Source organism: Oncorhynchus clarkii, chromosome 28 (assembly GCF_045791955.1).
Source record: "Oncorhynchus clarkii lewisi isolate Uvic-CL-2024 chromosome 28, UVic_Ocla_1.0, whole genome shotgun sequence".
NCBI classification, from domain to species: domain Eukaryota; kingdom Metazoa; phylum Chordata; class Actinopteri; order Salmoniformes; family Salmonidae; genus Oncorhynchus; species Oncorhynchus clarkii.
This window is the reverse complement of record NC_092174.1, coordinates 23,766,809-23,782,319: the sequence shown is the minus strand read 5'-3', so window position 1 is coordinate 23,782,319 and position 15,511 is coordinate 23,766,809. Positions and strand designations below refer to the sequence as shown.

At 42.9% G+C, this 15,511-nt stretch overlaps 1 protein-coding gene across 1 annotated transcript in view; it reads right to left on the bottom strand.

Moving 5' to 3' along the window:
- Nucleotides 1–946: 946 nt before the first annotated feature.
- Nucleotides 947–15,511, bottom strand: part of LOC139386844 (contactin-associated protein-like 2) — an 87,367-nt gene continuing 72,802 nt past the window's right edge. Inside the window, exons 20-26 of the mRNA XM_071132695.1 lie at nt 14,990–15,226; nt 14,588–14,818; nt 14,047–14,180; nt 13,287–13,380; nt 9,965–10,195; nt 3,939–4,013; nt 947–3,847 (exon numbers count right to left, since the gene is read on the bottom strand). Coding sequence (XP_070988796.1) covers nt 3,648–3,847; nt 3,939–4,013; nt 9,965–10,195; nt 13,287–13,380; nt 14,047–14,180; nt 14,588–14,818; nt 14,990–15,226 — 1,202 coding nt within the window. The 3' untranslated portion in view covers nt 947–3,647. The remainder of the gene's footprint in view (nt 3,848–3,938; nt 4,014–9,964; nt 10,196–13,286; nt 13,381–14,046; nt 14,181–14,587; nt 14,819–14,989; nt 15,227–15,511) is intronic.

The following is a 15,511-nucleotide window of genomic DNA, read 5'->3' as shown; positions in this document are numbered from 1 at the left end:
TACTGAACATAAGTAACAAATTAAATGCATTTTGGGGGACATGATCTTAAGCCACTGTAAAATACCATTTTTTACAATTTGTTTTTCACACAGAATTAAAGAAAACTGCCATTTAATTGTAATGAAAAATTAAAATATTATAAAAAGGCTTTTGCACATCATCCCTCAGAAACATACAAAATATTTCCAAGTAATTCATGTAAAATATATTGTACTGCAATGTGGTACTGTTTTAGTTTACATGTCATGCTGCTAATGAAAGTAAAAAATTGTAATCAAACGCCAATTGTTCATTTGACAAGTGGTTATCAGTAACATAAATAGTGTATCCATTATCAGTATGCTATAATATTGAAGTGTTAATCTGACGTGAGCTCATGCTTTGTCATAGTGTTGCTCTACAGTAATTGTCCTCTGATTATTTTAGCTTACAAAATAGTAAGCTTTGATACAGTTGCAACTTGACTATTACCACATACAGTTTGTGATATTCAAATGAGCAAAACTATCTGAAGCACAATCAAGGTTTTGCTCCCCATTACAACAATAAGCCAAACTGTACCCTTGTGAGATGCAGAGGGTTTTGTGTTGATTCATAATAGCCTACATGACAAAATATCAACAACAAACAAACAATGACGCAATTACCAAATAATAAGTGGTGCAAAATTGCTGTGGGCATGTGGAATGCTGACATATGTAAGGAGGCATGCCTTCAGTTTGCAGAATGCAGTAACCGCTAATAATTTCATGTTCATTGCAAAGGTTTTCATTACTCTCTCTCATGCTGTCTACATTTCCCTTAGCTTCTCGAACCCCCCAGTTCTTGTCTTCTGCGCACACACTGTGTTGTCTGTTATGCCACTCTAAATACTCAACCCACATGATGTGAATATGAGCATCTTAACGTGGGAAAGGCTGACATAGAAAGCATACTTGAGTCTTGTTGGCACTTGTAAGAGAGAACCGTTTAATATTGTGGGGCATTCTGAAAATAAGGAAATAAAATTAGTAGACATTAAACCTCACTGTACTCTAACAATCATATACAGTAAAATATTACATAGTACCACATGATGCCAACAAAGCCATACAAGTTCAGGTATTAATTAAGAGCATGTATACAGTTGTGGCCAAAAGTTGAGAATGACACATTCATTTTCACAAAGTCTGCTGCCTCAGTTTGTATGATGGCAATTTGCATATACTCCAGAATGTTATGAAGAGTGATCAGATGAATTGCAATTAATTGCAAAGTCCCTCTTTGCCATGCAAATGAACTGAATCCCCCCCAAAAAAATTCCACTGCATTTCAGCCCTGCCACAAAAGGACCAGCTGACATCATGTCAGTGATTCTCTCGTTAACACAGGTGTGAGTGTTGACGAGGACAAGGCTGGAGATCAATATGTCATGCTGATTGAGTTCGAATACCAGACTGGAAGCTTCAAAAGGGTGGTGCTTGGAATCATTGTTCTTCCTCTGCCAACCATGGTTACCTGCAAAGAAACGTGCCGTCATTGCTTTGCACAAAAAGGGCTTCACAGGCAAGGATATTGCTGCCAGTAAAATTGCACCTAAATCAACCATTCATCTGATCATCAAGAACTTCAAGGAGAACGGTTCAATTGTTGTGAAGAAGGCTTCAGGGTGCCGAAGAAAGTCCAGCAAGCGCCAGGACAGTCTCCTAAAGTTGATTCAGCTGCAGGATCGGGGCACCACCAGTACAGAGCTTGGTCAGGAATTGGCAGCAGGCAGGTGTGAGTGCATCTGCACACACAGTGAGGTGAAGACTTTGAGGATGGCCTGGTGTCAAGAACGGCAGCAAAGAAGCCACTTCTCTCCAGGAAAAACATCAGGGACAGACTGATATTCTGTTAAATGTACAGGGATTGGACTGCTGTTGACTGGGGTAAAGTCATTTTCTCTGATGAATCCCCTTTCCGATTGTTTGGGGCATCCGGAAAAAAGCTTGTCCGGAGAAGACAAGGTGAGCGCTACCATCAGTCCTGTGTCATGCCAACAGTAAAGCATCCTGAGACCATCCCTGTGTGGGGTTGCTTCTCAGCCAAGGGAGTGGGCTCACTCACAATTTTGCCTAAAAACACAGTCATGAATAAAGAATGGTACCAACACATCCTCTGAGAGCAACTTCTCCCAACCATCCAGGAACAGTTTGGCGATGAACAATGCCTTTTCCAGCATGATGGAGCACCTTGCCATAAGGCAAAAGTGATAGCCAAGTGGCTCAGGGAACAAAACATCAATATTTTGGGTCCATGGCCAGGAAACTCCCCAGACCTTAATCCCATTGAGAACTTGTGGTCAATCCTCAAGAGGCGGGTGGACAAACAATACCCACAAATTCTGACAAACTCCAAGCATTGATTATGCAAGAATGGGCTGCCATCAGTGGCCCAGAAGTTAATTGACAGCATACCAGGGCGGATTGCAGAGGTCTTGAAAAAGAAGGGTCAACACTGCAAATTTTGACTCTTTGCATCAACTTCATGTAATTATCAATAAAAGCCTTTGACGCTTGTAATTATACTTCAGTATTCCATCTGACAAAAATATCTAAAGACACTGAAGCAGCAAACTTTGTGAAAATTAATGTCATTCTCAACTTTTGGCCATGACTGTAGTGTATCACTGTCCATGGGGACAGCTGAACTTAAGCCATGTTCTTTCATTTTCCTTTTAGCAAATAGCAACCATCATAAATACATCCCTATTGGCCTTAGTATTTATATTGTTTCAAGGGACAGTCAGTGGGCCCATAATGAAATAGTCTAAAACAGAAGGCTAAGTGGCTGAACCCTGAAGGCACGTTGGGTTAAGCCAGATATTGTAATTTCTATAACTGATATGCTTGTTTGTGCTATAAACCTTTTCATAACAATATCATAGCAATTCCCTTACAAATGTCCCCAAATGTGAACCTGTCATCTCTTACCAGATTACAATCTTTCCAAGAAGAACCATCACGTAGCAAGACTGGGCAAAACAGATAAAGCGCGCTGAATAATTTGGTACAAAAAAAATTTGGCGAGATAAAAGACACATTTGTGAGGAAATACAAGTGCTACTGTGTGGAATGGTGCAATGAAGGGATGTCATAATCTTGAAGCATGCCATTGTATTATACACACAAAGGACTGCAGTGCAATCAAATTAGCACATTACAATACAATGTCAATGTCTGACATAAACCTTGTGTTTTTTAAACTGTGTAGGAATAGTCGTCTCATTTGGCAGCAAAGGAAATAAGTATACAGTTTGTGCTTGACCCACTAAATGCAGGCATAAACATCTCTACAATCAAAGCTCAAATCATTAAGACATATCAACTGTAATGCAAAAATAAATAAAAAAGTTATATAATTTAATCTCCCCCCATTCTCAGTTCAGTGGATGCAGTAATTGAAATAATGGCTCCATGTGAATGACTGATATCATGTTGACAAAACTCCTCACTCAATGTAAATACATTATAGACAAGCCAGCCAAAGCACACATCTAGTCCAAGGGGACATCTCCCTAGTCCACAATTACACATCATTCATCCCTCATCAAAGAAAGCCTTGCCTTCACACAGCGAAGAGCAATGGGCACACCTCTGCCCAGTACCAAAATGTGAATGTCCGATTAGATGAACCACTCCTTCTTGCTCTCATCGATGGTTTCTGTGAAGGCGGGGTCATTGACAATGATGGCTGCATCGGCACAGTCCGCAGACTCCGCCCCTTTGGCCTCGTTGGTGTGGTAGGAGCCCTTGTGACGGAACATATGGCGAATCAAGAACACCAGGGTGCAGAGGATGGTGAAGATGACCAAAGCAATGATACCTGCAAGTACAACGGACATTATGAGGAACATGACCTTTAAAAACATCAACAACCCTGTATAGTCAGCGAGTTGGTTACTGCTCCTACTCACCTCCGATAACTGCAGAGTTCTGATCAACTCCATCCCGGCTAACTCTTTCCTCGTTGAATGGGAATACAGCACCAGCTGAAAAAGTAAACAAAAACAAAATCTCAGCTACAAAATATCTCTGCCCCAAAACAATCCAACAAGCTAAAAAAAATGTAAATGCAGTCACATGTTTTAGAGACAGAATATGTCAATTGTAAACTGGCACATTTTGACATCTATTAAAACAACTGGACAGGAGATGTACACTGAGTATACAAAACATTTCCATGACCGACTGACCAGGTGAATCCAGTTGAAAGCTAGGATCCCTTATTGATGTCACTTGTTAAATCCACTTCAAATCAGTGTAAATGAAGGGGAGGAGACAGGTTAAAGAATGATTTTTAAGCCTTGAGAGAATTGAGACATGGATTGTGTGTCATTCAGAAGGTGAATGAGCAAGACAAAAAACACAAGTGCCTTTGAACGGGGTATGGTAGGTTTGTGTCAAGAACTGCAACGCTGCTGGGTTTATCACACTCGATAGTTTCCCGTCTGTATGAAGAATGGTCCACCACCCAAAGGACATCCAGCCAACTTGATACAACTGTGGGAAGCATTGGAGTCAACATCAGCCAGCATCCATTTGGAACACTTTTGACACCTTGTAGAGTCCATGTCCTGACGAATTGAAGCTGTTCTGAGGGCAAAAGGGGAGGGGTACGCAACGCAATATTAGGAAGGTGTTCCTAATGTTTGGTATACTCTGAGTGTATAGCATGCAGTATATGCACAGTATGTGAGTCTATGGGGGAAGTAGGAGTGGGCTCAGAGTCAAAAGGGGCAGTCTACTCTTTTTTTCCAGCTGATCTCTGTGGGCACTAGTCCATTTGAGTGGATCCTGCAGAATCTGTGCAAAGAACACATTTTAGTCATTTAGCAGATGATCTTATCCAGAGGGACTTGTTTTAAAAATGATATTTCTTACATTCAGTCATCTAACAGAGTCCCATCCAGAGAAGCAACCAGGGTCAACGTCCTGCTCAAGGGCACGTCAACAGATCTTCCACAAGGTAAAAGAAATGGGGACCTGAACCAGAACTATCAGCTAGATGTCTACCGAGTTAATTAGGGCCGATTTCAAGTTTTCATAACAATCGGAAATCGTTATTTTTGGGCGTGGATTTGCCGATTTTTATTTTATTTTACATTTTTTACACCTTTATAATCTATGTTCTCATGTTCTGAGCAAGGAACTGAAACGTTAGCTTTCTTACATAGCACATATTGCACTTTTACGTTCTTCTCCAACACTTTGTTTTGCATTATTTAAACCAAATTGAACCAAAATGTTTCATTATCTACTTGAGGCTAAATTGATTTTGCTGTATTATATTAAGTTAAAATAAGTGTTAATTCAGTATTGTCGTAATTGTCATTATTACATCATCCCACCCATCTCTGCTGGCCACCCTCTTCGGATTTCTACACACCATACAGTGAGGGAAAAAAGTATTTGATCCCCTGCTGATTTTGTACTTTTGCCCACTGACAAAGAAATGATCAGTCTATAATTTTAATGGTAGGTTTATTTGAAGAGTGAGAGACAGAATAACAAAATCCAGAAAAACGCATGCAAAAATGTTATATTGATTTGCATTTTAATGAGGGAAATAAGTATTTGACCCCCTCTCAATCAGAAAGATTTCTGGCTCCCAGGTGTCTTTTATACAGGTAACGAGCTGAGATTAGGAGCACACTCTTAAAGGGAGTGCTCCTAATCTCAGTTTGTTACCTGTATAAAAGACACCTGTCTGCAGAAGTAATCAATCAATCAGATTCCAAACTCTCCACCGTGGCCAATACCAAAGAGCTCTCCAAGGATGTCAGGGACAAGATTGTAGACCTACACAAGGCTGGAATGGGCTACAAGACCATCGCCAAGCAGCTTGGTAAGAAGGTGACAACAGTTGGTGCGATTATTCGCAAATGGAAAAAACACAAAAGAACTGTCAATCTCCCTCGGCCTGGGGCTCCATGCAAGATCTCACCTCGTGGAGTTGCAATGATCATGAGAACGATGAGGAATCAGCCCAGAACTACACGGGAGGATCTTGTCAATGATCTCAAGGCAGCTGGGACCATAGTCACCAAAAAAACAATAGGTAACACACTACGCCGTGAAGGACTGAAATCCTGCAGCACCCGCTAGGTCCCCCTGCTCAAGAAAGCACATATACATGCCCGTCTGAAGTTTGCCAATGAACATCTGAATGATTCAGAGGACAACTTGGTGAAAGTGTTGTGGTCAGATGAGACCAAAATTGAGCTCTTTGGCATGAACTCAACTCGCTGTGTTTGGAGGAGGAGGAATGCTGCCTATGACCCCAAGAACACTATCCCCACCGTCAAACATGGAGGTGGAAACATTATGCTTTGGGGGTGTTTTTCTGCTAAGGGGACAGGACAACTTCCCTGCATCAAAGGGACGATGGACAGGACCATGTACCGTCAAATCTTTTCTGTGAGAACCTCCTTCCCTCTGCCAGGGCATTGAAAATGGGTTGTGGATGGGTATTCCAGCATGACAATGACCTAAAACACACAGCCAGGGCAACTAAGGAGTGGCTCTGTAAGAAGCATCTCAAGGTCCTGGAGTGGCCTAGCCAGTCTCCAGACCTTAATCCCATAGAAAATCTGTGGAGGGAGCTGAAGGTTCGAGTTCCCAGACGTCAGCCTCGAAACCTTAATGACTTGGAGAAGATCTGCAAAGAGGAGTGGGACAAAATCCCTCCTGAGATGTGTGCAAACCTGGTGGCCAACAACAAGAAACATCTGACCTCTGATTGCCAACAAGGGTTTTGCCACCAAGTACTAAGTCATGTTTTGCAGAGGGGTCAAATACTTATTTCCCTCATTAAGATGCAAATCAATTTATAACGTTTTTGACAAGGCGTTTTTCTGGATTTATTTGTTGTTATTCTGTCTCTCACTGTTCAAATAAACCTACCATTAAAATTATAGACGGATAATTTCTTTGTCAGTGGACAAACGTACAAAATCAACAGGGGATCAAATACTTTTTTCCTTCACTGTATTTCAACTATGCTGTGATGTTTAACATACAATTTGAATCTATCTAATCGAATAGAATCCACAGAGTGTGAGTTGAAGGTAAATACTTTTATTACGAGTATTAGTATATTAGTAATTGACTGACCAGATCTCTCAACAATACTATTTCTAAGGTCAATTTTGATAAATGTTGTGCATTTTCAGCCATTCCTGAACCTGAGACCAGAAACAGGCTACCTAAGTGCAATACCAAAACAAATTGTCTATTGATTCTGCATCCTCACAACAAAATCTGCAGGGCTGCGATGATTGATTCTGTGCAATAATTTTAGCTGAAAAGCATGAAGTCTTGAATATTGCATTGTTTTATATATCAACTCATACACCTTGTCCATGGAATCGCTACATAAAAAATATCTTCCCAGCGATTTACAATTAAGATAGCTTGGTTGGACACATACCACATACAGTGGTGAGAACAAGTATTTGATACACTGCCGATTTTGCAGGTTTTCCAACTTACAAAGCATGTAGAGGTCTGTAATTTTTTTAATCATAGGTACACTTCAACTGTGAGAGACGGAACCTAAAACAAAAATCCAGAAAATCACATTGTATGATTTTTAAGTAATTAATTTGCATTTTATACATCAGAAAAGCAGAACTTAATATTTGGTACAGAAACCTTTGTTTGCAATTACAGAGATCACATGTTTCCTGTAGCACTTGACCAGGTTTGCACACACTGCAGCAGGGATTTTGGCCCACTCCTCCATACAGACCTTCTCCAGATCCTTCAGGTTTCGGGGCTGTTGCTGGGCAGTACAGACTTTCAGCTCCCTCCAAAGATTTTCTATTGGGTTCAGGTCTGGAGACTGGCTAGGCCACTCCAGGACCTTGAGATGCTTCTTACAGAGCCACTCCTTAGTTGCCCTGGCCGTGTGTTTCGGGTCATTGTCACGCTGGAAGACCCAGCCACGACCCATCTTCAATGCTCTTACTGAGGGAAGGAGGCTGTTGGCCAAGATCTCACGATACATGGCCCCATCCATCCTCCCCTCAATATGGTGCAGTCGTCCTGTCCCCTTTGCAGAAAAGCATCCCCAAAGAATGATGTTTCCACCTCCATGCTGCACGGTTGGGATGGTGTTCTTGGGGTTGTACTCATCCTTCTTCTTCCTCCAAACACGGCGAGTGGAGTTTAGACCAAAACGCTCTATGTCTCATCAGACCACATGACCTTCTCCCATTCCTCCTCTGGATCATCCAGATGGTCATTGGCAAACTTCAGACCGGCCTGGACATGCGCTGGCTTGAGCAGGGGAACCTTGCGTGCGCTGCAGGATTTTAATCCATGACGGCATAGTGTGTTACTAATGGTTTTCTTTGAGATTGTGGTCCCAGCTCTCTTCAGGTCATTGACCAGGTCCTGCCATGTAGTTCTGGGCTGATCCCTCACCTTCCTCATGATCATTGATGCCCCACGAGGTGAGATCTTGCATGGAGCCCCAGACCGAGGGTGATTGATCGTCACCTTGAACTTCTTCCATTTTCTAATAATTGTGCCAACAGTTGTTGCCTTCTCACCAAGATGCTTGCCTATTGTCCTGTAGCCCATCCCAGCCTTGTGCAGGTCTACAATTGTATCCCTGATGTCCTTACACAGCTCTCTGGTCTTGGCCATTGTGGAGAGGTTGGAGTCTGTTTGATTGAGTGTGTGGACAGGTGACTTTTATACAGGTAACAAGTTCAAACAGGTGCAGTTAATACAGGTAATGAGTGGAGCACAGGAGGGCTTAAAAGAAAAACTAACAGGTCTGTGAGAGACGGAATTCTTACTGGTTGGTAGGTGATCAAATACTTACGTCATGCAAATAAAATGCAAATGAATTACTTAAAAATCATACAATTGGATTTTTGTTTTAGACTCGGTCTCCCACAGTTTAAGTGTACCTATGATAAAAATTTCAGACCTCTACATGCTTTGTAAGTAGGAAAACCTGCAAAATCGGCAGTGTATCAAATACTTGTTCTCCCCACTGTATCTCAGTCATAGTAAGTACATTTTTCTTCAATAAAGTAGCTAATCAGCAAAATCAGAGCTAGTAGGGGAAAAATCAAATGCAAGTACTGGTTCACAAAATACTTTGTTTTTTGTTATTTTCACATACACACATGTACACACATACAGTAGGGCAGGGATCGCAGATGCCTCTCACAGGGAGCTTATGCAAGGCTAAGATCAAATGATAAAAGGATTCTCCCTCTTATTCTAATTTTTCATCTAAAATTCTATTTGTCTTTTACTATCAGTGGTGTAAAAATCAATAACTGAAAAGATCAACCCACTACTTCCATTAGGCCTAGCTGTAAGATAATTGAACTTGTTAATATTAATCCTTACCAAAGCAGTATCACTAAAATGACTTATCTGACCTATTGAAACCTCACATATGCCTCCATAGGTTAAACATACAGCATAGTCACTGAGAGATGGAGTTCATACCCTAGTACAGAGCAGACCATTCTCAGAGCAGGCAGGAGATGGATCTTGTGTTTCCCAGCAATATATCTCATGTATCTGGAAAAGCTCGCCCAGGATCAATACACTGACCCAGTAATAACCACCCTGTAGAGCAATCCGCAGGAGCTAAACAGCACATGGGTTTAAATGGTACAATAGCTGGAGGAGAAGAAAAATACCACCATTAAATATAACGGCTTGACGTTACAATGAAATATCAGATCTCTTTGGAGAACTGAGTGGGACCGCTGGTGCTGCCAGTTGACCGCTGACAATTAATCTACTATACACACTAACGGCCTTACAGTGCTTACCGTAAAAACGCAGTATTCAAGATGGAACAAGACGTAAAACCACAAGAATAGAATCCCATGACACTGTATAAATAAATGGTTCCATTGGCTGGACAATCAAAGGAGATAGATTAATACATAATGATTTACTGTACCTGAGTCCATGTGCCAGGGATCGTTGGCAGCAGCCATTGGTGAGATCGTGAGAGGAGACGCCCCACAGTTTGACTCCACTAGAATGCCCTGGGTGGTCACCGGGGCGACGATGCTAGACCTCAGTGCTGCCTTCAGAGGGGCAATGTTGTTGAAATGAACTCTGGACAGGCAGCCCACAAACCCTGGAGTGTTGTACTTCTCTATGAGGACTGGGTCAATCTGGCCAGTTTCTGATCAAAACCAAGACAAATTAAATTAAAACATAACAGCAGTTCTGGATTAGATAGGAGTTCTTCCTTATGGTATCCCTGTCAACCCATGTGAAATGTATAGACCTTGAGTGTATCAGTGCACAGTAGAGCTTTATCATCTTCTGCTTGTGTGGAGCTGCTGACTGATTCTATTTGACCACTTAATACTGGTCTACCACCACGATGTACTACTACTCAGCACACTGCAATACTGTAAGCCTCCCCAGTTTGATTTATGTTCACTGGAATCTAGCCTCTGGTTGGTGATGCTGTATTCCCAATCCCTAGTCTCCCCCTACATTACAGACAGGCAGCTACTGTACAAGCTCCTACTGCAGACATATACTCCCAATAGACCAGGGAAAACAAAGTATCCAATTCTACTGCAATACAGCATTCTCCAAAGGTGGCTAAAGAAGAAGAATCTCACCATTTTAAGGTTACATGTAAGAAGGATGTTTCATATGCCCCCGGGTTAAAAAAAATACAAAACACATCCTGTTTGGAACATTAGCCATACATTGTGCCATTCATGATCTTTACTTTTGAGAACTCATCCCAATACCTACAGGAAGAAAATTCACCATCTTAAACCAATGATAAAACTACAGTGGCAAGGTTTGTTAAAAGCAACATAGGCCTACCCTACAGTATATCCTGTATAGGAAATGCCAATCTAAAACAAATCTTGCAACCACAAATCACAAGGTCAAGGTTTACAATAAGTCTCCCCAATACCTATGTATTTAGTGTAGTTACAGTTATGTTGTTATCCAAAACACTATGCCACCTCAAGTTAGTCAAATACAGAAGAGTAGTACCTGTTTGCCCTGTTGTCCTCCCTGAATGTAGTGATGCTTGCTCTGCCTCTACCTTGCAGACCCTCTATCCACAGCACAAATCCTTGCCTTATACAGTGCTACCACTGGCCGCTGTACACCTGTCCATGTCCATGATCGTCTGTCTGTCTGTCTGTCTGTCTATGATCGTCTGTCTATGATCGTCTGTCTGTCTGTCTATGATCGTCTGTCTGTCTGTCTATGTCCGTCTATCTGTCTGTCTATGATCGTCTGTCTGTCTGTCTGTCTATGTCCGTCTGTCTGTCTGTCTATGATCGTCTGTCTGTCTATGTCCGTCTGTCTGTCTGTCTGTCTATGATCGTCTGTCTATGATCGTCTGTCTGTCTGTCTATGATCGTCTGTCTGTCTGTCTATGATCGTCTGTCTGTCTGTCTGTCTGTGATCGTCTGTCTGTCTGTCTGTCTGTGATCGTCTGTCTGTGATCGTCTGTGATCGTCTGTCTGTGTCGTCTGTCCGTCTGTCTGTCTGTGATCGTCTGTCCGTCTGTCTGTGTCTATGATCGTCTGTCCGTCTGTGATCGTCTGTCCGTCTGTGATCGTCTGTCCGTCTGTGATCGTCTGTATGTCTGTCTGTCTGTGATCGTCTGTCCGTCTGTCTGTGATCGTCTGTCCGTCTGTCTGTGTCTATGATCGTCTGTCCGTCTGTGATCGTCTGTCCGTCTGTCCGTCTGTGATCGTCTGTCCGTCTATGATCGTCTGTCCGTCTGTGATCGTCTGTCCGTCTGTGATCGTCTGTCCGTCTGTGATCGTCTGTCCGTCTGTGATCGTCTGTCCGTCTGTGATCGTCTGTCCGTCTGTGATCGTCTGTCCGTCTGTGATCGTCTGTCCGTCTGTCCGTGTCTATGATCGTCTGTCCATGTCTATGATCGTCTGTCCGTCTGTTCGTGTCTATGATCGTCTGTCCGTGTCTATGATCGTCTGTCCGTCTGTCTGTGTCTATGATCGTCTGTCCGTCTGTCCGTGTCTATGATCGTCTGTCCGTGTCTATGATCGTCTGTCCGTCTGTCTGTGTCTATTATCGTCTATGATCGTCTGTCTGTGTCTATGATCGTCTGTCTGTGTCTTTGATCGTCTGTCTGTGTCTATGATCGTCTGTCTGTCTATGATCGTCTGTCTGTCTATGATCGTCTGTCTGTCTATGATCGTCTGTCTGTCTATGATCGTCTGTCTGTCTATGATCGTCTGTCTGTCTATGATCGTCTGTCTGTCTATGATCGTCTGTCTGTCTATGATCGTCTGTCTGTCAGTGAGTCACCAGGTCCATTTACCTCTATCTGCCTCGCTGCCAGCTAGTAGTCTATTTGTCTTCCTGCCAATACATCTATCAATCTCTCTGTTTGTTTTCCTGTGTGTATACCTGTCTGTCAGCCTGTCTATGTACCTGCCAGGGTGTCTACGTGCCTGCAGCCTTGGTTAGCCAGCGAGCTCTGAATATGAATGCACCCCGAGTGATTCAGTCCACCTCCTTTCCCTACCTTCCCCACAGCCAGACCAGAGAAAACATGGAGAAAATATGATGTCATGGATCAGTGAACTAATGCATTCACCGCACGGCTCAGAGAAAACCTGGATGTGCGTACAGGAGTGCAAGATGGGGGATCAGGATCGGGCCTCTGTGCTCCCTCCCTCCCTGAGGATGATGTCAGAGATCGGTGGGCCTGTTGTTAATTTATTCACAGAGTGCAGCAGCAAAGCACTCTAGGGAGTCGTAAGGCTTTACAAGCCAGGCAGAATGGGGCATTCTACTGTTCTCAGAACAGGACCAGTGTACTGGTGTCTGACTCCTGCTGACACAGTACTGCTCCCTCCCACCACATCACATTATTAGAGTTCCTATTCCATCCCTCGTCTGGTTACAGAATACTGTTGTGTTGTGTGCTGCAGTGGTGTGGTACTACATCAGTCAGATTAAGACCTAGACAATATGGCCACTAAAATACACGTACATGATTTTCTGTCAAGGCAACATCACCTTTACCATCTATATTGATACCCTCATTACATATATTAATACACCTGGACTAAACCAGGACTCATCACTTTTTAGCCACGGATGGGCAACACAAATTATGATTCTGTTTTTTATCAGAACACACAGAACCAAAGTCCTAAAATGACTTAGGGGCGAATTCTAAGAGATCTGTACACATACCTCTGATGGCATTTATTATATTTGCACTCCAGTAATACATGGATCATATCTGCACTTACCAAAGACTTTCCCCAGGAATATGGTCTTGACCAGGTTGAACTGAGTGTCAGAGTCATCAGGCAGAGTGTAGCTGACTGGGGGGTAATGATCCAACTGGAAAATAATACCATATGGTCCTGAATCATGATGTATTACAGTCAGTTATAAACCCAGTTCAGCTGTACTGTATTATTACTGCCCCCTCGTGGTAGGCTTTAGAAAAAGTGTGCTAATAGCACAATGCACTAAACACCATCTCCACAGACAAGGTGGGTCAGGTGTGTCAACAGCCTAATGCAGTCAGAGGACAGCACACTCTCACTGAGAGTGGTGTCCTCCCCTCCTGAGAGCACTAGTCCTGCCGTTCAACTCCTTAATGAAGTGCTTTATCTATAGTCTATGTAGCTATCAATCAGCCTAATGTAGTCAGAGGACATGGAAAGGTTGTATTTTGTTGGATTTCATGACGTCAGCAAATCTCCCACTGAGAGCAGTGCCCTCCTTGGGACAAGTAGAACATTAAAGTCCAACCTTTCAACTGCTTGATGAAAATGGTTCTTTAAATAAAGCTACATTGGTATGATTTTTACCTGCAGCCTAACGTAGTCTTAGAGGAAATAAAACATTATTATTTTTTTTTTTAATTTCATGACTTCAGCAAATCCCACTGTGTGTTAGATCAGCCTTTGTGACAGGGGAACACTAGGGTCATACTGGACCTGCAGCTGAAAAGTGCTTTATAGAGAAATAAAACCACATTACTGTCCTCATTATTATCACCTGCAGCCGTACGTTCCTCTCCTGCCTGGAGATGTTGATGTGGTGGGGCTGCCCGTTGGCCATGTTGCGCTGGTCCAGGTCGATGGTGAACGGCTCCCTCAGGCCTCCCAAGCTGTAGCGGATCTGAAGTGTTCCTGACAGAGGGAGATGGAATGGACAGTCAGTCCCAATGTTCCATCACCATCGTAATTCATATGGCTGTCAGTCCATATTCTGATAGGCTTAGTAACATGGTAAGAGTATCACACTCAAGTGGAAGTTGTATTTTAAATGACGCTTTACATTGCCAAATACTAAATTGACTATCACTCTCTCTTTCTGCTTTTTCAGTGAAATATGTATGTGCCTGGGACCATGCCCAACCTGTGTGTTGCACTATATAATTAGCTATTGAGCTAATTTACAGTACATTCTGTGGTTCTTTGCTGACTGAGTCATTAACTTCACCCTCCAAGCATTTCAAACCCTATAAACGGACAGCCAGGGTTGCTCTCTTGTTCTTTCAAGCATTTCAGAGCAGTTTGAGCAGTTTCTCTCTCACCATTATGTCTGAGCACCACAGCCAGGTAGTCCTGAGTCCTAGAGCTGATGTACACCAGGATGCTCGGGGCGTTGGAGGTGCTGAAGCTGAATACCAGCTCCTCCTGGGTCAGGTTGCCCTCCGTGGGCAGCAAGGGAGACAGGCTCTTCACATCCCTGATAGCTGGAAGGCTCCTCTCGGGAAGGAAGTCGTAACGAACGAGTGTTCCACTCTCGAAGTAGCCGCCCACATCTGATACACACAGGAGACATTTGGCAGCAATACAAAACATCAGCATAAGTTTGAGAGATTGACAAGCGTATCGATATTAGCCTCCCTAAATCACTGTGCAAAGTTGAAAAAAAAAATACCAGGACATATTCAGAGTTACTATTCTCTCACATGACTGTGACTGTATTTTACCTTCAGTGCAGAAGGGCCCATCATACGCCGTCAAGGTGCAGTCACATGAGTAACCGTTGTATTTCTCCATGCACTGGCCACCGTTTCTGCAGTGCTGCCCATAGCTGGTGCAGTGGCCAGAGCAGCCAGGCTTAACCCCTGGGGTGACCTTCGCCCTCTCTTCCAGGTCAAGGGTCACACCGTTCATCTTCAGGGCACGGATACATCCTAGGAACCCCCTCTGGCCACCCGATGCACCTGGATGATAACGTTTATGACAAGAAGTTGTATTAGGTATTTTGGTTTACAACAACTTATGTTACAAAGTACACTTCTGGTAAAAAAACTACTAAAAAAACAGGTAAACTCATGTTTTTTTTTAGTTGTTGAAGTTGTTGAATTGACATCCTTATACCTTTTGACATTGTTGTTGTGTGCAATGTGAAGACTGCGTGGGCCTGTATCCAACAGTGCAGCCTGTATAAGTCGGGTCATAACACCAAGAGCTGAGCAGCAGTAGTCTAACCCACATAGACATATAAA